Here is a 26,613-nt window from a genome sequence, read left to right on the forward strand (position 1 = left end):
ACCCACTAAACATGCCACCTGTACCATGTTTTTCCATTAATTTATTAATGCAGACACCAACACAACACATGTCAGAGAAAAGAAACAGAGAACCACACGTCTGAAGATGTTCAGAGTCTTGACAACTGTGACAGCAGAAAGAATATCTGCTGACTGCAGCTAGTCCCAACTGCTCCTAGTCACACCATCAGAAGGAAGCAGGAGATGGTTATCAGTTTGGATGTAGGCGGTGTGTTTTAACCATGCATGGAGCTGTGAAGTGACTGCTCCAATCACGGAGCAGAGCCCAGCAGCTCTGTTGAAAGGCAGGAATGTATGTCACCACTTTTCGGTAAGCTACAGCTGAGCTCCCTGCATGTCTTTCAGGAAACCTATCCCCTGCCATACATTATCAAATTGAAAAAATGAAATGTCTTCCATGGAGCTGTTGTGTCCAATATAAAGTATCCTCAAAGCGTATCCATAAGTGCTCCGGCTCTACTAATGATTTGCAATGATTCATCTTAAAAGGCAGCTGCAGGTTGAGAAAGATTTCATCAAGGCACCCATCTTGGATGGGATGTGTTTTACTGTGCAGCTCTTTGAAAACGTTCATCACGTCTCTCAAATTAAAGGCTGCAGATGGAAGGCACATACCAGTCCTGATGCCTAGTTGATGGCTATCAACCAAAACAGGAAGGACTTTGTGCATTCTACAAACAGATTCAACTAACAAGAGTCCTGCTAACATGTACTGTGTGTCTATCCAATGCACGGTACATCTCATGGTACACTTGGCTGGCTGAGGAAAGTAAACAAAGGGGACAAGGAAGGAGAGTATTGGGAGACGGACTAACCTATCATTGTCTTCGTCTTCTTTGGTCCTTACTTGCATTAAATTAACTTACACTTAAACTTGTCTTACACCAGTGGCTTGGAGAGCATACAGAGCAACCTTTACAGTAATAATTTCAGTCACTATCTAACGCAATGGTGAAAACAATGGCGATTGACCCAATGGGTTGTTGGTAGTCTTCCTGGGGTTCACACAAATTGGCCATTATTCCCCTGGAGACTTGCCTTAGTCTTAGGCCCCATCCACACGACCGCGCTTTCGTTTTAAAATGGAGACCTTTTGCTACGTTAGCACCTCCCGTCCAGACTAAAACAGCAAAAATGAAGACCAAAAACGGAAAAGTTTGAAAATGCTGCCGCGTTTTTTCTCTTAAAACTCCAGGGTAGGGGACTTTAGAAACGCTGACGCAGACGCTCTCTGATTGGGGCTCATAAGTCATGCAAAGCAGAAACACAATGCTACTGACAGAGTTTTTGATTTGGTATTTTTATTAAAATATTTTGTACCTAGCAAATAACACTTACAGCCTACACTTGTACTCTGCATGTTGCTGTTTACTTTGCGACGACTCCCAGTGTGTTTTCTGTGTCACTTTTAACTCCCACGTTACATTCAGTAACAGTTCCAGCTCGTTATTGGTCCATGACAAAACAATTTGGTGTGTCTTTATAGTATTTCTTTATTCTTTTGCCACGGAATAGACCATGTTTACACCTGCACGTGAATGTGAACAGCCACTAGATGTGCAGTTTCAGTCGTTTTAATATAGACGATCAACTCTGGTACGCAGCTAAAATGCTGGTTTGGACGGAGATTGTATTTGAGTAGTGTGGATGGGGCCTTAACCATAACCACTATATGACGAACCCTATTTTAACCAAAAGCCACCTCTAAAGTTAAATAGGACAGGCTTTTGTTCCGAAATTGGAGGTGAGTCCCCGCCATATTTCTGTTTGTTTAGTGTACTACACTGACCTGTAGCTCCTTGCTCTTCCTCTGCAGTCCAATGTTGAGGGCCTCTTCTGCTTCCAGTTTGGAGCTGGTACTGCTGATCTCCAGGTCCCTCCTTCAGAGAGAAACAGATATTAAACAATACATTAATTTTACCGCTGGCAAAAAGTCAGTTTGTAAGTCAGTCATTTGAAGACAATTTCAACTAGCCTAATCCAAATTACAGAACAATGAATTTTAACTGAATATAGAATTAAAATGTATTTATATGTGACCCAAGGAAGATATGTAGACAACCTTCACTGTAGGCTTTGATTTATAGTATTATTTATTTTACAAAAGATACAATATAAAGAGAAATAAACTGATCTTAAATAGATCATGCTCTACCTATATTTCATTGTTCAATCCTTTGGGAGATAAAGTCTGCAAATACAATATCCAGCATACTTCTCCTGTGTTATTCATCACTGTTACCACCTCTCTCTGGCAGTCACCTTTTCACTGCCCTAGAACCTAAGTGATGTACTGCTATTGGGTAATCTCATTTCTCATTCGTCATTTCTCTGTGTCCTTTTGTTCACTGATTTTACATCAGCATGTAGAAGACTGCCTTTAGCGACTGCATCCTCTTCGATTGACTATTACTGGTGGTTCTTTCAAATCCATGGATATTGCTGGCTCTGATGATGATATGTGCCAGTGTTTTTTTAATTTATCAAACCCAGTTTATTTCAGTTGGTGTAGGTAGTACCAAACACGACGAGTGTTTTTCTGTGGGGAATTCTTTTGTAATAATTCATTAAGGCCATATGATAGGCTTCCTCCACACAGTCATTTGGACAACCCTGTTCTACAAACCTTTGTTTTCATAAAATCCTCTGTGGAGTCCGAAATTCTGACATCTTGGTAGACCTTGTTTTAAGGGTGTAGGGTGATAGCTGTTTGCAAGCAGTAATGTGTTTCCGTCTTTCCTGTATTAAGTAGTGCATAGTGTACCAGACTTCTTCTCAACCCACATATCCAGGATGTGGACTATCAAAAGCATATTCTATAGTGATTTTTAAGTTGGGATTCTATTCTTTTTCATTAGGTTCAATTCTTGTCAGCTCTTTTAATTCATCCATCGTCCCCTTCATTTACAAAAAAGATTCCGTCTTTCCTTCAGCCTTTCCTTCCCATAGTCGTTCCAGTTTATTAAGCCTGTCAAATCTCCAAAACTGTGGCAGAACTGGCAAAAAGACATGGAATATGTAACATTGCTAGTTTTATGGAGCTGTTAAGGAAGTAATGACTTTACCTAAATGTTGTGTAATGGGTATTAAGACGTGACAGGACTCTTATGGAAAGAGCCACAATACTTGTGTGATATTTAGCAAATGGTGTGTGAGAGGTGGCGGTGTCACAACTGGAGAACAGCAGGGTGAGTTCCCACTTACAGTATCTTACAGGCTGCTGCCACCCGTAGCCATGTTTCTGTCATACGAATTTTAAGTGGACTTTTGAAACGTCACAAAAAAAAAATAGGAAATGCGAAAGCGGTGCGTTTCCATCAGCTGATCTGGAGCGAATAAACCAGGCTACGGCAAGCTAGTTATGTCAGTAATTTCCAAAAAGTGTTTCCATCTCCCAATTAGCGCATTAACTCTTATCAACAAAGGCAAAAACCACCTCAAGCGAGCGTAAAACCATTTTTCCAAAATTTTTCTTGAAAAATTCGCTTGTTTCCATCAACCTTTTCTAATGCGATACTTCAAAATGCACATAAAAAAAAATGTTTATGGAAAGACGGCTAGTGATTGAATACAAAATATTTTTTAAAAACTGCCTTTATGTGATACAGCAAGACTTGCAAGGTGCTTTGATGTATGCCATTTCTTTCTCTCTTTAATTCTATGTAATGCACAGAATTAGCTTTTTTCCACAATCACTTATTCATTACACCTTATTTCTGTTCTATATAGGCTAAGCAACAAGTTCTTTGATCAAAACATGACGCCAACAAAGCTTCATTGAGTCAAACTGAGTGACAGATTTCATATTATCTTCCAATATGAACAGTTTGGAAAACACAGCACCTTAGTAACAAGGTGAGTCACTCACTTCATTAGTGTTACAGTTAAAGAGGGTCATGCAATTATTGATGCCAAAGAGAACAAGTTTTAACTTCATAAAGGTGATATTAATGCTTAGTGATCTGTGTGTGTGTGTGTGTGTGTGTGTGTGTGAAAGTTGGTTCTTGTCTTGTTGTTGCTGCAAGGTGAAGTACAGTGAATTATTCCATTCACTCTGGTATTACTGAGGGCAGATGGCAACATGTTGGGATGTTAGTGAATGCCTGGGGGTGTTGAGGGGGTGGGGTAGTGGAGATAACTGGACTGTGGAGCAGGTTTATTACATATTATAGCCTCACAGTCCAAGCTCTTCTGCTCCAGTACAGGAGCATCATATCAAAATGTCAAGAACTTTTGAAGTCCATCAGTTTGTCTCTTTACTGGAGTTAATAGATCACAGCTGCTCACTTACTATCTAGCATTAGAGACAGTAGAGTAAATCTCATTTTGCTGTGTTTGTGTATTCCTGATTTGTTTTTGTAGGCTGATATAAATGTTTATGAGGTAACTTGAAAGCCCATTTCAGCTGGCATGAATGTATCCTTTCTGAAAATGTTTGTGTTGGTGTTTTTCCATTATGATCACCGACTGGAGAGATTTACTCATCTTTTTTCAAGTTATAGAGAATTCCACAGAATAATAATGATCTGATCTTCAAATAGAAAAATACAAATCCTGTAACATGGCTCAGTAAACTAAACACAAATCTGTTATGGAAACTGCCACCTTTTTTCCAGGAAAAACACCTAAAACATCATAACCCAAAATGAATCAGGAATTACTCCTCAACCTTTAGCCTATGTGCATAGTTCTTCAATCCAAAACATTGAAATATTGATAAAAACAGTGAATATTCATCAACTTGAGAACGGAACACAGTGGGGGGCATCAATCAATCTGGATTGAGCAGACCTTTCCTTGATGGATGTCTATGTAGCTAATACGGGTCGGCCACCAGAAAACAGCAAAAGTAAGTCAACGGTTCTAAAGATAGCGTGCTGCCTCCGGCACTGGGGGCGTCGGTGCTCGGGTGGTCTACAGCCATGCTAGTAGCTCTGTGAGGCTGAATGCTAATGTTAACATGCGAACATGCTAACAGTAATTATGCTCCCCAGTAAAATGACCATACTAACATGTTGATGTTTGGCAATGTTTGCCATTTTTACCATCTTAGTTCAGTGCAGTAGCGCTCAAACTGATGATAATAGCATCTCTTTGACCTTTTGATTAGGTCTTCCAGTGCACTCCTATTCTTCTCCATCTCTCCCAGACTCTCATGTGTGGATCTGCTATCACCCTCCAGCTTCCTCCTGCTCTTCTCCAGTTCACAACGCTGGCGACACTCCTGCTCCAGCCGGTACTCCAACTGAACGCAAACAACGTCACAGGCAGGACAAGACATAAACACAGTGATCACAGTGTAATACAGCTGTAAAGGGTATAGCTGAAAGTGGGGTTCAACTGTTTTGACGGCTAAAGCTGCTACCAATATTATAATATAACAACTATAATTGTCGGGGGCAAAATATTTTATGCCAGTAATCTGTTGTATTGACCATTTATTAAATATGAGAATTTTTATACACAAACTTACGTGGATTCAGTGTTTCCCCAGATTTGCCAAGGCACATTGGCTAACAGGGTTACAATTAAGTCTAATAACCTTAAGTTTCCATTCCTCATATTACTGTCAAATAGTTGGTTCATGACATTAATATATCTACAGTATAAATGTGTGAAACATGTGTTTCTTTTGGATGTTACACCAATTGTTAGTCCAATTCTGGCCTTTAATTAAACATCAGATATGGTCCAGTATGGTCAGTATAGTCTCCCTCTGATATGTGGTGTGGAAGTTTAATTAATTGCTTTTTTATTGTAGAATTTATCCGTTATATATGGTCATGTGCTCCCACACTACCGGCAGGCAACGCTCAGTCTGCCTGTTCCGCCCAGCAACAACAACATGCTTCAGGTCTTGGCCAATCAGAAGACAGTGGGCTTTGAGAGGGGGGCCTTAAAGAGACAGGAGCATCTACAGCTTGTTTCAGACAGAGGCTGAAATGAAGGCCTACATGAAGAATCAGTATAAGAAAATGTTTTTTGAATCATGCAAAGCTTCCATACAGGAGTCACATAACTACAACATAGGACTGGAAAAGCAGTATAATAGGTCTCCTTTAAAGCTGCACTAATCAATAATAAAATAAAAATTTATATTAACGATGAATCAAATGACTGGATGTATTTAAATTTGCTGGCTTGTTACGACAAATAAATGAAGAATTATCATTCAACTATGCAGTTCCACTAAGATCTATAGAGCGTTTTGTTGTCTTTCAGATAATGTTTCTGCATTTACATCCCACAACTTCAGTGTTTTTGATCAGTCCCAACACTCTCAGCATTGTTTCCAACCACAGAGCTAGATTTTTAGTTTCCTACCCAAAAATTCTCACCCCCTCCCTTCAGGCCTCTCTTCAAAGCCGCTCCCCCAAAACACACTTTCATGCACAGTGGGTGTACCAGCAGAGTGTATGCAGGTAGGCCAGCCATTTTATTCAGGGGAAATGTTTTGTAAAGAGAATTTCAACAAATAACAAAGGAAATAAACTGCCTATCCCAGATTTCAGTTAATTTAAATCTGCATTAATAGATGTATTTGCCACTAATTAGCACAACAAGCTGAAAAATCAACACTGATATACAGCATCATGACCATTTAAAATTAATCAATCAACATGTTAGCAAACTGTACTCATCCAGCAATCATGAAGCAACATTAGCATTTTTTGGGACTACTTTGGGACACCTGATGAATGTAAGTTCAATTTAACTGCTAAATAATTTTCACCAGCTAGTTTCTAACTGTGTCTGTCAGCTGTTTGGTGCTGCTGTTGTGTACAGTGGGTTTATCAAAGTGTTTGTTGCTCAAAACAGCTGTCTGCTGTGGCTGGAGACGAAGTTGATGAGAGCAGTTTGACTGAACCGAAACAGTAAAGTTACGGGCTGTAAAACCAAAACAACATCGAGCTGAACAATGGCAACATAGAACTGCAGATTTGGATGATAATTCTCTGTGGGGGGGTCAGGGGAGCCTCCCCTGTCACATTACACTGTTATACACTATAGTACTCTGTTGTTTGTTAACAAAAAAATATTAATTAGTGCAGCATTAAGTTGGGATAAATTAAGCGCAGCAGTGTTTAGTGGCATAATGCCACTTTACATTTGGCAAATGGAGTTATTGGATGTGTCAAATTAAACATATCAAATATTCCCAAATACTCCCAAAACTAAACTGACTTTGATAGATACTGTATTTAAGGTAAAAATAGAAAAATAAATATTGTGTGTGTATATATAATGAGCAATACAGTAAATATACAGAAAATGAACTTACATCTTCAGCTTGCATCTGTAGCTTGGTTTTCTCTTTGGTCAGCAGGTTCACCTTCTCCTCTTCGCTCTGCAGGTCTTCAATGGCTTGCTGTTGGGGTGAAACAAGATTTCTGAGCATGGGCTGCACATGTGTCCCTAAATCACTGATCCTCTGTAGCATTGCCTCACATCCATCTGTCAGCCACATTGGTGCGTGGAAAGATAAGAGTTGTTTGGTTGCTCAGAAAATGTCAGAAGTCATCACCCGTTTGATCTGATTGATCAGAGATTTTCTCTCTTTCCTTCCATCAACTGGGAACAAAATAGTGTTGAGACATTAAACTCACTGACTCCTTGCCTGAACTCACTGAAACAGCTCTTGTAATGCTAAGTCGGTTTCTCTTTGTATTCCAGACTAAATCCATAACCTAACACATGTTCAACAAATAGTAATGAGATAATGAAGCATTATGCTGAACTGCTCCCACAGATTGCACAATAATGCAGAGTGCTACTGTTGGACAAACCATCTGGGAGAAATTAGCGACCAGGACCTCTAGCTGCCATAGACGATGATGAGGTTGTTGAGGGCAGAGATTTCTTTAGATTCCAAAGTATCTGCTCTTTTCAAAGAAGAGAGTGCTGTGTGTCTGATGCAGAGCACATTTATCATGAGTGCCACGTTTGGCAGGTCCACAGGCCATATGCTTCTATTTTCCTAAAGTTATGTTTCATTCCCAGTCAAGCAGCAAGTGAGGTATCTCTCTCTCCTCTGAGAAATGGGACACGGCTATCGATTACACTAATAAACAATCACATATAAAGCTAAACAGCATGACATGCTGTGTAAGCATTTGTGAGGTTTACAGCTCACATGAGCATGACATAAATCTTAATGAAAGCTGACTATATGGTATACATTACAGTAGTACAGTAGTAGATCGTCAAAGTTCATGACTTTGGAAACAGTAAATATAGTAATGGGTGGGGATGGAGCAGTGTATAAGACACATGATAAGATGACTTTGGTGTGAGAGACCCGGGTTCAAGTCCCCATTGTTGCACATTCACCAATGTGTCCCTGAGCAAGAAACTTTTTTGAGGGGATAAAAGCATCAGCTAAATGAATTAATGTAAAACAAAAATTTAAATACTGCTACTTATAGCTGTTTCCAGAACTTTCAAACACATCTCGCTGTCTGCATCATTGGATAGTTTGCTCTGTTGTCCTGGATATCTAAGTATGTATATCTAGTATATCTATAAGTATGGAACTCCAAAATGAATTACTTAGGTCACATGATGACAACCAAGCAAAATCTATCTGCTGAGGAGACGCAGTTGAAAGCGGCATAAAAAGCTAGTAAGTAGACAATGCGTAATACCTTGGGTAATAATACTTTTAAACTGATGTAAGTAATTTTGGAGTCATTAAAGATAACTGTCATTTTAGGTTTATGGAACTCAACACATCTAATGTAGCTAGCTATTTTTATGTAAGTTTTTCACAGCCGACAACCTTGTTTGTGTATGTTATAATATCTCAATATTAGATGCGCAATATCACATATCACAATAGCACATTGATATACTGTGCAAGTTTGAATGAATGAAATTTGTGATCACTAGCAGCACTCATGTTTTTAACAGGAGGGCACCAAAATATATGTTTTTAAAATCTGCTTTGCATATGTGTTATGAGGACAGAAATGCATTAATATTATTTTTTAAATAATCCTTGCATTGTCATCAGGGTAATCTCAACCTGGGCTTGTAGACTACAAATTTCTGGTCTATGTTACAAAATAAAGGCGTGGAGTTTGAAAGTCTCCGATTGCTTGCATAACTGGATGTTATATCTCGACTGAAAGTCAGGCTGCTTCTTTTAAAGAGGTGGTATTATGCTTTTTGGCCTTTTCCCTCTCCTTTATTAAGTTATATACCTTTTTTGTGCATGTAACAGGTTTGCAAATTGAAAAAGCCCAAAGTCCACCCCAAAGGGAGTTCCCATCTCCCACAGAAAACTCTGCTCTGAACTGAGCTTGAAAACAGCTCGTTTGTAGTCCAGACGCTTCCATTTGATTCCTGTGACGTCACAGGGATGAAAGCTAAATGCGCCTCATATAACGCTCGCCTAGTCCGACACGCCCTCAAAAACACCAGTGGAAAAACACTGAGCTGCAGCACACAGCTCTCCTCTCCCTTCCAAACACTAGATACCATCCAGGCAGTCAGTGTACAAAAAGTTGTTCCTGTGATGTAGAGACAGAGCTCAGTTAAACATTTATGGATGAAAGATACATTTGTTACAGATTAATAACTCATTCTGAAACTCTTGCTCCAGTCCATGTTGCTAAGCTGGTAAGGGGAACATATATACCTGAACCGAAGCCATGTTTACTGGCTTCTCACTGACCCGCCCTTCTCTGCTTCTGATTGGCTAGTAGTCCTTAACTAGGAACTGCGCATGTCCAACTCCCAACAAGGATCATGTAGAGGCAAAATGTATCACTCCACAGCTAAAACAAAGCGTTCAACACACTGGGTGAAAAGAGGAGCTGCAGCAATGTGCAGTATGACAAAAATGAAACCATGTAAACCTGTTCTGGTACAACCCCTAAATAATATTTTGAATCTGAAAATATGCATAATACCACCTCTTTAACACTGTTTCACTGCATACTGAACAGCAATATCCTACCCATATCCTGATAACTCACTGTACTCTCACCTGGCTGAGCTCCACCAGATGATCTTTCTCTTTCTGGAGCTTCTGCAGCGCCTCCTCCTTCTGAAAAAGCTGTTCTGACAGCCTCCTAACCTCACTGTCTGATGACTAGAGAGAGAGAGAGAGAAAGAGAGAGAGAGGTCATAAACAGTAATCCACTTGAAAGAATTCATAAATTCTGTGACTTTCTGTCACAATAGATAATGCATATATTCTGAATCCCAAAGCCAATCATGCTAAGTAACATCTCTCCGCATTTAGCATCTAGTTCATATCTACCTCTGCAAAAACCCTTCTTTCTGTGGTTCCTAATGTTTTCCTCTTAGGCAAGCAGCCATGATGGCTTGTGAATACAGCAGTTTCAATATGCAGGCTCTGACTTTGCAGCCACGCCGTAAAACAATTATCTCCTTTCATGACAGAAACAGATGTCATTATTTTGCCTCTCTCTTATGGACATCAAAGCTTTATTTGCATGTGGAATCCTGGCTTGCAATGAAGACATGAGGACCTAATGAGAGAAGGGTGATAGTTTAAAATCTGTAGGCACATTGGACTGCAAATGTGAGCTAGCAGACTGGGGTAGATATACGGTGGTGTCAATTTCTATGCGTATTCAGAAAGGACAACAAAGATCTGTTTTGCAATCAAGAACAGACAGGTGAGCGGATTCCGCTTTAAACTGTAGTTTTTTGAATCAGACACATCATGTCCAGTCATAATGACAGTTATGACAGCATACCAAAAATATTAGACACCGCCACGTCATTTTTTTCAAAGCCTTGTGTCAACTCTGCAATCAAACAGGTCTGGTCATGTTGCATCCATTGTAGTGGAGTCCTCCCACAGTTCTTTCTTACAGTATCTTTACCACCTGGGAGACCAGTTAGCCAAGAAGACCTTATATCACATAGCCAGATGATCATCTTCTTAACATTGTGACCCAGATCAAATTAATCAGTGTGAATTTGCAGAGGCTAAATCAACACCACTTACAGCTCCTCTTCCCTCTTCGCATGCAGTGCTGTGTGAGTACAGTACATCCATGTGGCATTCCTGAGATAGCAGATGCACAGATAGCATCGTAATCCTTTAATACACCTCAGTGAAACAGATAAAGGGGTTTGGTGAGGGGCTGTAATGGCGATGTCAGAGCAGCCTCAGCTTGTGAGTGTCTACACAGAAGACCGGGCGCTTCATCATGGATCAGGGCAAAATTCCATGGTTCAAGATGGAATCATAAGCTGGAAGGCATTTAACTTTGACCTGGAAAATTTAACGTATGACACAGAAATCAGTCAAACTAAGAAAGACTCTATAACATGTAAACCTTTATGGTTAGACCTACTTTCTGATAGATAACGTTGTATTTGTATCTCAGGTTCGAAGAGCTCTGTACATTATATGTGACTGATTCCAATGCTAGTTACTTTTTGGGACAAAATTAACTGTTCTACAAAATCTACATTAAACATTGTTTAATTGAGTAATGTCTGCAGGTATTCCTTTTAGGCTGCATACAGAGAACGATGATTTTTCCCTAAAACTACTACTACTGCATCCGTTTTGAGGCATATCATGTAGTAGGTGTGTTCTGTATTACTGTGCACCCGCAGATAGACATGTGCATAGAGCCCCAACAACCTTCCCTAATAAGGTAGGGCAGCCTGTGTGTAGCCTGAGAGGCAAATCCACTCACTGCAGCTCATTAAGCTTATTGTTTCAAATTCATGGTTCTCACTAAAGGCGACTCATATTAGTAGCAGCTATGTGGTCACTCTCCCTCTGTATGAAGGGTATCGTCAGTTCCAGGAGACTATCCTGTGAAGATCACACAATGTTCTACCTGTTTATCCTGCTCAGCCACAGTCAGGGCACTCTCCAGTTCATCCAGGTCTCTTCTGAGGCTGCTGCAATTGGCCTCCAGTCTGTCCCTGTGAAGGGCGAGCTGGGCTGAGCAGGCTTCCTCCTCCTCCAGACGGTCTGAGAGGCCTGACAGCTGCCGCTCCAGCTCACGCCGGGCCTTCTCCAGCTGGACACAGTGCTGCTCAGACGCCTGGGCAGTCTCCTGCTCCTGGAGGGTAAGAAACATGGAGAGAATGCCAGTGTTGTATTACATACAGTTATCACATACAGTGATTTAGGGTTTTTTTCCCCAAAAATGTTTTCATACATTTTTCTTCTTCCAGTTTTATTGCTGTATTTAAAGCTACTTTGTGTTGAGTTGAACCTTTGGAACCCAGTAGATAGCTTAAATCCCACTTTTTAACCATTTTTTTGTAAATATGAAATTACTCACATGTGTAATGTGTATAACTTCAGGAATAATTTAAGTTAACATGCTAAACATAAGCTCTTATTGGAATTTGAAGAAAAATGGTTTAAGAATATTTTGTTAAAGCCTAAGTAAAGACATATATGCATATCAAACAGAAGTTTAGTCCTGAATTATATATTACATCTCGTTTATCTAGAAGCCAGAGATCCTTAGTTGCACAATTGAGAGTTGGGATTCTGCCTCTGGCCACTGAGGTTGGCCGATTCAAAAACATTCCAGAGGAAAACAAATTGTGTGAGTTGTGTGAACTGGGTGAAGTGGAAAGTGAATCCCATTTCCTTTTGTACTGTACACATTATGATGACTTGGGAGAATCAATGTTTCTGGAAGTTATGCGACAAATCCCTGAAATATTTTGGTATACTGATGACTTAAAATTGCAATGCCTGTTTAACTATGATGTATTTAAGTTTGCAAACTTTGTCTCAGAGGCTTGGAAAAGATGGCAAGCAAGTTTGTTTAACTAGATTTAATAATTTTTTTGTATGGAATATGTATATGTGTCGGTGTATATAGGGGTGAATATGGGTGCATATGTGTATGCATACATATATGTATCTATATATATATATATATATATATATAATAGATATGATATGTGATATGTGTGTAGAGGATATGTGTGTGTGTATGTGTATGTGTATGTATAATAATATTATTATTACTCCTCTTCTGTTTGGTATGACAACGTATTTGATGTACTCAGAACCTGGCTATACTGTATATTAATTTTGGTGTCTAGAAAGCACGTGCAGGCTTGGACGTAATTATACACATGACACAATTATAAAACACCATTCAAAACTTCATTCATTCATTCATTCATTGTAATATTTAGCTTTTATGCATTTTTAAGCCCTCAAACTAAAACACTCATATTGCATTTCACTGAAATGACTGTAATTCACGTTTTGCATTAACGTAATAATATCGCTGCTGCAACAGAAATATTAGGATTGTTTAGTTCCATCCCAACATGACTATGGAAAAAGTGTAAATATACTGTAGTTTTGTTGGGGAGATTAACTAGTTAACAAGACTGAGGTCAAACGAGGTAAGTAAAAGTGGAGAGAATTAGTGAAAGGCTAAGGGATAAAACACGAAGATGAAGGGATTAGCTGAATAAAAGCGGCTGAAGCAAAGGCAGATAATTAGTTCATACAAAGATGATCTTACCACAGGTTATGCCACAAGATGAAACTTATCCTCCCTCAAGTCAGAAGAAACTTCCCTGTGTTCATTTGCAGCTGCCTTAATATAGCACAGCTGAAAAGCTGACACAGTGACGTACAGTGCTGACTTGATAAGCAAGTTCTACCAAACACCAGATCACTTAGTCAACAGCTATCCATAACAGGAGTGAGAAGACTTGATTGTGAGAGCCTGCTCTGGTTACTGTTACTTTCTTATGGACCAGTCCTCGTGGGCAAGGCATTTGGAACGAACTAATAGCATACCCAAATATCTGGGCATTTGTGAAATGATCAGGCGACCACATTTCCATCTGTATTTATTTCCATAAAAGTACTTGGTTTGAGCTCTTTCCCTGCCTTTTCTGAAACCTCCTCACACAATTTTCTTCCTCATGTTATTTGCACCGTTAACACATTTCACCTAGTGATAATTGAACAGGTGTTAGCAGGTCTGACAAGAAGACAAAATCAATCATTCATATACACAAAAATGTGCACGTCACACACACATACACACCTAAGTCCACACAGGTTGGTGTTGAACAAACACTTCTCAGGGGCAGTGCTGCTATGGAAAATCTTGCCCATGTCCAAAGTCCCTCTCATTCACTATTCCTTACTTAGGAGAATTAAATAATTTCCTCTGTAGTAAGTAGTAACTTTTTTTTTGCACCATTTCTGACAAGTGTAGTAGCAGTAAGAGTCACACGAATCACTGCATTTTCACTTAAAAGAACTGTATATGCAATGCACACAGTTTTGTTGTTCCATTGTGAGGAATTATTCAGGACATTGTACATTAACTGCATTTTACACTTAGAAATCGGACACTTGAATAAAATTACAGAAAGATACATAGTGCACAAATTTGGAGTGATTGCACACAGCCTGAATGAGACTGAAAACCAGTTATGGAAGTTTTGTTAGTTAAAAATACACAGTACAATATCATATAAAAAATAATGCAATATAAATGTTATTTCTATAAGCACTGCCAAATGCAGTAACCTATAGCATTGGTTTGTGAACAACTTGTGGAATACAAGAGAAGAACAACAGACCTTTTCCAGTGCAGACATTTTGAGATGTCAGTGCAGGAAAATGCCATCAGTAACACCATTTTAGGTGTTTCAAGGCCCTGGTGTACATGCTTCCTCACTGGCATCGATTACTGCAATGCCTGTCTGGCTTAGAGCCATCCTAAATGTTTTTAAATGCACCTTTACATTTGCTGTTGCTATAAAAGAAGGACACTATAAAAACATCTATTCACATTAGCGTTGCCTGGAGGTCTGTGATTATTATAATTATTTTTGATGTTTTGCTCAGTATGCAAATGACTACCTTATATCCAACATCGTTTTTATTGGTCTATCAGATGTTTTCCTTGTTTATTTCCTTTAGGGTTAGCAAACAAGTAATCTAAAACTGACAGGGACAGTACAATGGTGTAGCAGCCAATTACTTTGGTTGAAGCTTTGTTGAGGCAGGCTAGTTAGCCTGTTCATGCAAATTGATCATTTGGCTGTCACACATAAACAGGACAAATTGGCCTGGCTAACGTTTCAGATTTACATTATTTATATTAACTTAGCTACCTGCCCACCTTGCGATAATGGATGTCACTGGCATAAAGTAGTGTAAAAAGTCCTTGCTATTCATATTTTGACTAGGGATTTCAACCTAGCAAACATTTCTGCTCAAGCGTTTGGCACTTTGGTTCCATCCATTAGCCTTTTTCACAGAAGACATTTTGACATTTTAGTAAGAAAAACACAGGTGTTAAATGAATGATGGCTGAATTCAGTTTAACAGCTTAGGTTTCGGGTCCTGTCACACTGTCATGGTTCACTGTGATACTTATTTAGCCTAATCTCAATTCAAATTATCTTTGGTAAAAAAAAAAAAGAGTGGTTTAGCTCTACCAGTACAATTTGTTTTTCTTTCAGAACTATTTTGCTTCTAAGACATATATAAGACCAACCAACAAGAGTTACCCACAGCTGCTAATCTGTGCTCCAGTGTGGTGCTATAGCTATCCCAATCCAGTTCTTCAGGTTCGGGTTCTGGTCCAGCATCTGCATGGTTTCCATTTGCCTCCTCAGAGTCATCAGAGAGGGAGTGGCAAGGCCAACGGCGCCTTGTAGACATCATCTTGATACTTCCCCCAGTCTAAACACTCTCTTTTGCTTTGCAGACTTCACCTGTTTGGCACTGTAGCAACTTGCCTGCCTGTTCTGACAGTGTTTCCGTGCTGCAGCAAAGATGCTTATTCAGTTTTCTGTCTGTTTCTTTGCTCGGAGTACAGCTGTTCTCGTTGTTCCAGGTGGGTTTCAGCAGGAGGAACAGTACTTATTCACTCACTAATGGTGCTGCAGTCTGTGATCTCCCAGCAGGTCTTCTCTCTAGCAACACATTAGTCGCTCTGTTCACCTTTCGTTTGCCTTCCTTGTCTTTTTCTCAATCCTCTCTGTGAGCCTTTTCTTTTTTTTTCTTCCCTCTCTTGCTCTTTCTCTCCTTTCAATCAACCATTCATCTATGTTTCATTTTAGGGTGTGCTGGTATACGCCGGTGAAATCCAAACATTCCTCTGTACGTACTTCCAGCCTGCCCACAGCCATCTGCTTCTACTTGTAACCCTATGTAGGTAGCCACTGCTCGGTCCACTCATAGATTCTGACGACCTTCACTCCTGCCTGCTTGCCTCATTGTAGTCTCTTCCCCCAGAAACAGGTGTCTCTTCCCACTTTCGGGGAATCCAAAGGTGTCCCACAGGGATAGCGGTTGGTGTAGGATGTCAGATCAGGATAAAAGGCTTAAACGTTGTGCCACAGAAACGCAGCCCTCAGCTGTACCATCAAAGCCACACCACAGAAAGACAAGAAAACAAGGGTAGTATTCCAGAGTCAAAGATGCCTTTTCTGCTCAGTCTACGTTATAATTGACATGAATGTCTTGTGCGCCCACGCCCACATCGTCCCCCCACAATGCCACGGCATTCATCTTAGCAAGAACAACGAGGCTTTTTGTGCTTTAGATTCGAGCGTGGATGTTTTTCTTGAATGAAGTCACAAAAGACTAGATAAAGCACATCTAGAGTTAAAATTAAGCAGGGTCGCAAAAGCGGATGATGAATAAGATAGGTAATCCCATAGGAAATCTCACCATTGCCTTAACAAATAGGGGAGAAAAAAAATTAGCAATATATTAGACATTCATCATCAACTTTCACTTTCAATACTAGAACATGTTGAGAAGAACAATTTATAAATTGAGGAATGAAAAAATTTATAATAACTTGAATGTTAAAGTTCATTCTTGACCTTGGAAATAGTAGTTGGTAGTAATAATAATGAAATCTTGGCTGTTCTTCTTGACCTTGGAAACTTGGAAACTGCAGTGAAAAAGCACTTTCTCAACTCAAGGCTTTTCCTGGGCTTTCAACCACATCACATGAAAAAATCTAGGAAGTGGACTTTTAATTAAGTTTTAGTTGAACTGTATAATCCAGCTGTATAATTATAATTATTGTTTGATGACCTGTAGCATTGCTACACCAAAAAAATGTAAACTATGTACTGTAAGAAATAAGTAGGAAATATGTGGAAAATACTGTACAACCATAACGAGTAACTGTGAAGGAAGAAAACCTTTAGGTAATGGATGTGCAAAATGCATAGAACCATGCATTTGTACTTTACAACATTTATGGCAAAAATGTACAATGATGTGAAAATCTGAAAAGTTTTGTATACAAATTACTCATAACAATGAGACAAATTCATTCAGCACATTCATTGTACAGCATATGATAGCAATAGTGATTCTTACTCTAAACCAAAGGTTGTGGAAAAACAACTAAACTACACACTGCTAGAACAACAGTGAATCTAAATCTGCCCAAAAGTGGACACAGTTATATGAGCTAGGATAAGCACTCTGCCAATGCCACTGAGCTGTGGAGGACATCCAGTCACCAAAAACACAGGATTTCTGAGTATTCAGATTGTTTTATTTTGACATTGTGGTCTGGGTTCTTGTGCTGAGGGCAGCACAGAGAGATCTGTTCATGTAACTCCCACTTGAGCTGGAGAGGCAAGAGACACTGAGCTCGCCCAGACTGGTTCTCCAGACACGATTCATGTCCAACACAACACTGTCATATCGGACAAGAAGGCTGCCAGTGAATCAGATGTCGGACTAATTTAAATGTATCACATTTTCATCATACCACCTCTAAGGCTTGAAACCAAGAAACATTATAACAGAAGACCAGTTTCATGTTTACACTGCTGTTCTTAAATCTCATTCATTCATTCACCAAGAGGTCTGAATTGCAGGTGACTTATTAGAGCGTTACAAGGTAAAGTAAGGACATGGTAACTGAAGATGAAAGCATCACAGGAAAGCCCTCTGGGTACACAGATGATGTTTGACTATGTTTGGCTGCTTCCTGCTACAGTAAATGCAACCCATACTCTAAGAGTCCAAGTACCTCCATAAGGTAGAAAGTCTGGCATTCAATTGCCAGCTGCCTTTTAACTTCCTAAAGGCAAGATTAGTGATAACACCGGAGGGAAGAGGAGGCTGAGGGTTCAGCTACCGGGTGTTTTTAAAGATCATGGAGTCTTGTAAAAAAACAAGAGTCTACAGCATTTGAGCTAAATGCTAATGCTCACAGTGACAATAATAAAACATGCTGACTTTTAGTATGTTCACTATCTTTATCTAGGGACTTAGCTTGCCTACATTTGCTAGCAATAAACACAAAGTACAGATGAGGCTGATGGGAATGTGACTAGTTTTTAGTGCAGCAAGTGTCAAGTTGCCTTGGTATACACTGGATCCGGACCATATTAGTAATTGTGTGTGTTTACTATAATAAATAATAATACATTTTATTTATAGCACACTTTTCATCAAAAGATCTCAAAGTGCTACAGGTTAGAAAAAAAAACGATCTTTTTAGACAAAAAGAATACAGAGCAGGCTAACATTATGTGCAATGGTTATTTGGGTATTTATGGTTCATTATCCTTCTAAAATATAAAGTCGTAGGCAGCATTAAGCTTTTAACTTGTGAAATCACTGTGTGTATTGTCTGACTCTGGTACATGAACAGGTCGCCCTTGTAAAAGAGATAACGGATCTCAAAGAGTCTTATCTGGTTAAATATGGGTTGAATAAAACAACAAATCTGGTGAGCCTAGAAGCATGTGGTAACTTTGGTATTCTTTGGCATATGGGCAGTAGCTTGACAAGGACAGGAATTGTTTAGGGCAGCCACATAACACTATGTGACCATAAACATCAACATTTCTTTCTGCAGTCATTCCAACAGTTTTTGAGATGTTTCCGGCTGCAATATAGTGTTGGGCTGAGCGAACATTACCGTCCCTACAGTCGTACTGCTATCGTGGCTAAAAACAAGATCGAGATTGAGATCATCAAACACACTATGTATCTGAGCAAGGAACTTTCTTCACAATGTGGTGGTTTGGAACTGAAGCCATCAAGGAATTGGAGACAGCTGGCCACTGTCTCTAGGTAGCATAAAAAACAACCCATCCTGGTAGTCTGTTGGCTTCCTCTCCTCTGGCACCACGCCGTGTTACGTTGATTTTCTGTATAGTTTATTTTGCATTTTCTTAGTGTACCTGGCATCAATTTTCACTGGAAGCTTCATTTGTAAGAATTTACATTTTAGTAATCTAAATTAGTCTTAGTGTTAAATAGTTAATCCCTCACATGTGCTTTCCTCTTTTTCTACGCTGGGCCATAAGACAGAAAAAAAAACAAGTTCAAAGCAGAGCACAGAGAGAGTATAAAAAGTTTAGAGAATTTAAACCTCAGATATAGCTGTCCGTAGCTTCCTAATTTCCCATGCAGGCAATCTGACTGTCTCTACATAACTTCTCGGGCTAGACTTTCACCAGAAGCTCACCTCAAAGTGTATCTCTCCTGACCAGTTTGTTAATACATTCAATTGCTTCCTTCCCCTCACCCTTGAACATCAAGTCATCGTTCCATTCCCTAGCATCTCTTCACCCTCCTCTCTCCTACCCCATCTCCACCCCAATTCATCTCTCCCTGCCAGTCTTTTGTCCCACAGTTTGCCTTGGGCCCCAGAAACTCAGCCAGTCCAGACTAAAAGTTTTTCCACACGCAGAGCTGGAGCATCTGGATAGCTCTGCAGTAAAGCTCCACATTTATTTCCCATTATTATCAGTAATTGAGGGGTAAATAGTGGACCTTTCTCTGTTTATATACATTTGTACCAAAGATGGTTGGAACAACAGTGGAACTCTTTTCTTTTCCTCCTTTTCTTTCAGTAGTAATCCTCAAATTTCTCATTTAGTTCATTTAGTCTGTCTTTTTATTGGTGTTTTTGCAATGTATGCTACTTCGGAATATAGATCCTCTGAAAAGAGTTGGTGGTACTGTCACATCTCTTTCCTCTGGTTTTTCCTTTGTGGCACTTTTTAGCAAAGCTAGCAGCGTGTCTAGGGATAGTAATGTCGGTTGGTCAGCTTACCACTTTGATCCAGGCGGAAATATCTTCACAACTTTCACGACCTGGGAAATTCGGTATAGACATGCATGTCCTCCTCCGGATGATTTGTAATAACTTCTGGTGCCATCATCAGGTCAAAATTTGAATTTGTCTAATATCTTTGGTTTATAGCCAAATGCCTGCAAAACTAATGCCATTCCTTTTAGCCTCAGCTGCACTTCTGTTTGTGTTGCCTTACTTATGTAAGCATTTAGCACAAAGCACTGTTGTGCCTAAGTACTTCACAAAGTCACTAGCACTGATATAAACACAGGGCCTATGTTTTTGTTTTTGAGTGGTTTGCAATGGGAGCACCGCAAAGCCTTTTGACACTATGCTACAAACAGTAGGAGAGTGACAAGAAATGAATACTGCTGGTCTCTATCCATGTCTGTACCAGCAATCCATTCTCATCCCAGGGCGTCACATATGGACGCTTTGTCAAGACCCCTTGACGTTGCTTTTTAGCGCCCTGAGTACCTTTTTCAGCGCCATTTTTGTACATGTGAGGCTCCACGGTCAAGTTTGCAAGAATAAAATATGCAACAGACTTTAAAAACAAAACTAGTGGTTAACGATGTGAAACAGCACAAGGTTAACATTGTAAAACGTTGTAGTTTGGTCCTCCAACGAACGCCGCCTGGCTCTGCCATCCCTTCACACAAAACAATCCCAGTCCTGGCTGTTCTCATCTGTGACACCACGATGGTGGAACTAGCACACGCCATCAGAGCAGGGGCGTCCCTCTCTAACTTCAAGGGAGCTCTTGAAAACTCATCTCTTCCAAGAACACTTCCTCTTATAACACTTCTAACTCCTAACCTCTAACATGCACTTCCTGTGCTCTTCTTCTTCTTTCCCCTACAATGTTATTGTATTGATTGCACTTTGTTAACTCTTACTTTCTTCCCTAGGTATTTACCCCATTGATGTGATATGTACTATGAGCTCTTACTAGTATGTATTGTCAGTTGTAGATCTGTTGATGCTTGTATGTTGGAAACGAGCACAACAAACGTCTCCTGGGTGAAAGCCCTTTTTTTTGTCCCACCCATTCACACCAACCAGCTCCTTACTCGGAATTTTCAGGACCAGATGAATACCAGTACCATTATCAATATCAAAATGAAAAAAAAAAATGCTTGGAGGAACATTTCACAATGCCTCTATCAGGTTAGCAATCAGCTAGAGGCACTTCCGCAGATAGTATGGTAGCAACCAAGGACTGAGCTGAAAAAACGCCCCCAAAGCTCTCTCCATCACTCCCAGTTGGATTGGATTGGATTGGGACAAGGTAGTTTGATAGAAATCATTTAAAAACAGTAAATCAAAACAATGTCAGTCTGTCAGAACAGTGTTAACCTCACAGAGCACCGGTGCATAAGTTTGATTAAGAATAAGGAATTCATCGTACCCCTGATGAAAGATGTGTGAGGTGTCCAGCCTCAGCAAAAGGTGGGACTAACTTGCCCTGGAAAACTGGACGGCTTCCTACAGGCAGCAGCAGCACTAAATAGCTCTGACAAGGGGTCACATTTCTCACTGCATTCAAATCAGAAGGGCTCGAAGGTATGAATATTGCTGGCTGGGCCGTCTCCTCCACAGATTAACTTCATTATTTATGGTTGGCTAATCTAAGCAGTGAAGAAAAGAAAAGGTTGGTGCCAGAGCACACCTGGTGATTTTGAGGAAAAGTGGGTTTTTTTTTCTGTCTGTAAAAAGGTAATAAAAAAAGGGGAGTTATAGTGTTAACACTTTACATCTTCTTCTGACTACCCCACGTGGGTTGTAGAGGAAAAACAGAATCGCAGTGATCTTAAATCCACCAGTAACCCACTTTTTAGACTGATTTGTTAGATATCAGTAAGGAAAAAGGACACGTTAAGGGGTTTCTGACAGACGTTAATTGGTTTATGATCAACTGTGTCACTGTACAGAAATTGCTTGATTTACTACCACTCCGATTAAAAAAGAAAAATAAAGTGACAGTGCACACGATATCTGCTGAAGGTCAGTATATCCTGCATACAAAGATCAACAGTGACACATGAATTTGTCATATGCAGACGGCAGTAAAATACAGAGTGACGAGAGCCGCAGTCCAACTCGTCAAGGCGGTTTACGATGTGTTCCATTGAAGCTGTCTGAAGAGTCTGCTAAGGCACTCAGCACCAGTAATGACCAAATCCCGTGGGCAACCCTGGAGCGCTTTCCATAAACATTGGCAACAACGGTGCCGCTCCACACTCTCACACTAATCCTCTGCCTTCACTCTGAAATGGGACATCCACTCACTTTTGGAAAATGAGAATGAGGAGTAGAAGGTGTGCATACCAAACAGAATTTCCCTTTTTCTTGGCATTTTTGTGGTTTTACTTAGCAAAGATTTGGATGTTGTTGTCTGCTATGAGAACAGACAAATTAGGTAAAAAGATAGGTATACTTTCATGCAATAACTCAAGCAGTCCTTTCCTCAGAAAAGTGTTAAGGTAAGGCTGGTGTATTCTTTATTTATATTATATTTATGTATTTTCTTTAAGCATGGAAGTTCCTTCTTGCCCTTTGAGAACACTTACCAAAATAATCTTAGCTCAAATGGTCCATTAACTAGCTCACAGAGCTATCTCGTAAGACATTTGGTCCTGAAGTTGTCATTATGTTACCTGCGTTCCACGTTGAGGTCACCTGAGGAGACCTGAGCCATCTCTTTTCACTGTATGAAGGCTATCGGATGCTGTTTAAAGGTTCGAAAGGTAGAAAGTGGACCTTTGAGATTAGCTTATTTTACTTTTTGTCACTCATCCCTAAGCCCATTTGTTTGTGCAAAGACGTAAACCTTTTAAAAACTGGTCCATAAAGTCCAATATTCACTCTTCCTTTAGCTCTCTTTTGGTCTCTACCAACTCCTGAGGAAACTATTTGGCTCTTAAACGCTAACTACGGTATTTTTCAACCTATTTCCCCATGTTTTTGTGTCTATATGAGTCTGGTGGCTTTGAAGAGAGCAAAATAGTGACATGGGAATATAGGGTCCAGGTAAAATACCAGAGTTACTCTTTAAGCTTCTACACTATACAAGCTATAATGGCTGGCATTTGGTGGAGGTCAGTTAGTTTATGATGGGTTCATCAGAACTTTTTCACAGAAAACAGCTGCCTGATTTGTCTGGATGCATATTGATGAGAGGTGAAAGACTAAGCCAAAACAGTAAAGTTGCAGACTGGAAAACTGAACCCGATAAACTGGAAGAAAAGCAGTGGTAGACTAAAACTTTGATCTTTTCCGCAAATCAAATAAAAAGTGCTGCATTTATGGACTGAATACTTCTAAACAATGATGCGGGTTTGTAGTTCTCCCAATAAAACTTGCGGTAACACCTCCTCCCAGCTGAAGGGGATGTGCCACTCAGACAGTCCTCCTTGCTGTAAACCAATCAGTCACACATTTGCCTCCGGCCAGGAAACAGCATGGTGTCTCACAGCACTATGACAGCAGTCTCAGTAAAAAACACACTCTGTACTTGCTCTCTCAATAAAACGATCAGCTGGAAAATGGTCAACACAGCAGTAAAAACCCACAGAGTGAAACGCAGCACTGAAACAAGCTCGAACACAGTGACTGCCATGGTGGCTGCATCTCTCTCCCTCTGCTAGGGTATCATTATCCACTTAATTTCATCCACCCGGGGTTGGTATAATGACCACGTTCAAAATCCCTTATCAAGCAGAAATTCAGAATGAATCACAAATCATGTGAGCTCTAAAGTATCAAGTTAGTGAAACAAAATAGAAATGGCTTTTTGTAAAGGGGAAAAATGAGAACAAGAGACGGAGAAGCAAAGAGACAGAGCAGCAGACTTACAGCTCGGTATTTAGTGGCCACCTCATTCTTTTCCTTGTTAAGCTGGGTGTTCTGCTCCTCTAGCTCGCGGACCTTGGAAAGGAGTCGGTCACTCTGCTCTATGGCTCTCCTCAGCTCCTCTCTCTCCCTCATCCCTGCCTGCTGTGTAAGAATGTGCTGCAACGACAGACACACGACCTGGAACAGCACTCACGCACACGCATCCAGATACTCACACGTGCACATACAGAAAGGCTGATATTTCAGGCTTCTGGCTGGCTCTCTGACTGAGTTTCCCTCACTTTTGTTCACTTTTGGCCACTCTCTCCTCCATCCACTTAGGACACGCGCACAGGCACAAGCACCAACACCCTGTCAAAGAGCTTTGCCCTCTAAAAGACGTTCACATGCATGTATGAATACACACACGTGCCCAATTTCCTCCCCTCTCTCCAGACTGGCCGCCTGCTGGCCTTCTTTCACTAAAACAATATAAAACTTCTCCTTGTGCAGCTGCATTCCTGCTGAGTGGTCTGGAGTCCTAGAGAAAATCTGAGTTGACTGAGTGCAACATCCCGCCTAGCCAGGTGGATGGGAGAGCACCAGTTTAAAAAATACAACATATGGCTCTCTAATATCACTATATCAAATAATAATCAATTCATTAAGACACCAAGATTACTGGTAACCCAATATCTCGTACTGGATGTGCGGGTAGTAGTGCTTGTCAAAATGAAAACCACATTTTTAATAAACTCCTCCATCAAGTCATCATCATCCCAAAAGCTGAATGAATTGATTTTTCACAGAGCAACATTAGCATTCATTTGGAGTCATGCTTATCGCTTCTTTGTGGGTTTGCCAACAAGACATCCCCTGTCAGTTTACACATTCTCATTTGATCCATTTTTGACAGCCTCCACTACCGATGGTCTGATTTAACCTGGTCTCACTTCAAAGTCGTCACATATGGACTTTGGGCAAGACCTCTTGCCATCACTTTTTAACGCACTGGCTACCCCTTTAGCATCATTTTTCAATGCTACAAGCATTATATAAATTAAATTTACTGTCACATCAAACTGGAGAGATAATAAATAATAACTACCCTAATAATACATTCTAAATTTAAGTAAACTAAAGGCTGCATTTAAAAAAAGTGCCTTATTACTGAAATAATCTAACAAAAAATGTAGCTTGACGTGATTCAAGTGTAGTCTTAATGAATTTTATTATAAACACTCAACACATCTTAACAAATGAACAGCTTTAATGCCTCCTTTTCTCTTTCATTCCCTCTTATATACCGCTTCATTGCTTTCTCTTGTTCAGTGAGAAACGTGAGCTCTGGCTTGTCCTGCCAGCTGGGATTGTATTTTCAGTTCCCTGAGTTCAGATTTGAGTGGGTACGTTAGCTCAAAAGATATGTGCTTTATCTTGTAGTGGTGCTTCACATTGTCAGTTTTAATAATCGTGACAGTCTCGGATCATATGAGAGATTCTGGGTTTGAACTGCCCGTGGGAAGAATGTACATCAGTACATTCTTGATTAAAAGCCCTGTGAAGTCTCTTTGCTCTTTTGTCTCCTCTCTCCCTGTGTGTATCTCACTTGCAATGCTTATCGGAATGCACAGATTTGATTGGCTGAGCAGCATCACATGAGACAATTGGAACACATGCAATTTGTCTTTGAGTTTCCTGGGCTGCTAAACCAGTACAGTAAATGCTAGAAAATCTGTGAGTGTTAAAATAGAAACGCTCCGTCACGAGGTAGTGCTTCACATAAATAAATAATAAACTTCTCATGTGAAGTCAATAGTGAACATTGACTTTGACTTTTTAAGTTAACTTACATAACTAACATAGCCAACTTATTTTAACCCAAACCATGATCTTTCCTAAACCCAACCAAGTAGTTTTGTTGTATAAACCCCACCTAATTTCCTTATAGTTAGCTTGTAGTTATAAAAATAATCCATAATTATTTGTGTAACATGGCACCTTTAAAGAGACATTATAACAATGTAAACAGGACCAAGACTAGCTTTTTTATTATGCATTTTGGTGCAAATGGCTTCTAAATAGATTCTTAATCTTTTTCAGTGCTCTTTTGCAGCAACACAGGTAGAGTTACTGTATTATCAGACTTTGGTTAGATACTTGCTATGGTTAGTTTTAACCTAAACCTTACAGTTGGAACCAGATGACCGTGATTTGTCAAATGGGACAAGAAAAAAAAACCAATAAAGAGACATTTAAGCAATCACACATGGCGGTTTAAAAGTCTATTTAATACAGTTTTTTCTAAAATATTTGTTTTAGCATTCCTTGCACTCTGGCACCCCACAAACAATATGAACTGTGAGATCTGATCACTGCGTGGTACAGAGGCCAAAGATCAACGGTAGAGTTCAGCCAGCAGTGTTTAGCTGATCAGAGGCAGGCAGAAATGTAAATGCCTTCTCCCTATAAGCAGCACCTCACCAGTAAACCAGACCACATCAAACAAGACTCTTAGTCCAAACAGATGTCTGTCAACCCCTGACAGATTGAGGTAAACACAATAATGTTCTGTGAACACTGGGACATAAACCAGTCTGGAGTTTAAAGGGGAAATTTACTAACCCCACTAACCCCTAATCCTAACCCCCAAAACAACGGCTAGTGGTTTGTATAAGAT

General features: G+C 39.9%; 1 protein-coding gene across 1 annotated transcript in view; it reads right to left on the bottom strand.

Moving 5' to 3' along the window:
* The window catches only part of LOC119915454 (myosin-16), a 50,063-nt gene extending 25,962 nt beyond the window's left edge, over positions 1-24,101 (bottom strand). Inside the window, exons 1-6 of the mRNA XM_038734990.1 lie at positions 23,955-24,101; positions 11,856-12,083; positions 10,013-10,117; positions 7,304-7,390; positions 5,121-5,266; positions 1,811-1,901 (exon numbers count right to left, since the gene is read on the bottom strand). Of these exons, the coding sequence (XP_038590918.1) occupies positions 1,811-1,901; positions 5,121-5,266; positions 7,304-7,390; positions 10,013-10,117; positions 11,856-12,083; positions 23,955-24,086 (789 nt within the window). The 5' untranslated portion in view covers positions 24,087-24,101. The remainder of the gene's footprint in view (positions 1-1,810; positions 1,902-5,120; positions 5,267-7,303; positions 7,391-10,012; positions 10,118-11,855; positions 12,084-23,954) is intronic.
* Between the last annotated feature and the right edge of the window lie 2,512 nt (positions 24,102-26,613).

This window comes from Micropterus salmoides, unplaced genomic scaffold (assembly GCF_014851395.1).
Source record: "Micropterus salmoides isolate LMB-PRFRI ecotype aquatic unplaced genomic scaffold, ASM1485139v1 Ms_hic_scaffold_21, whole genome shotgun sequence".
Lineage (NCBI taxonomy): Eukaryota > Metazoa > Chordata > Actinopteri > Centrarchiformes > Centrarchidae > Micropterus > Micropterus salmoides.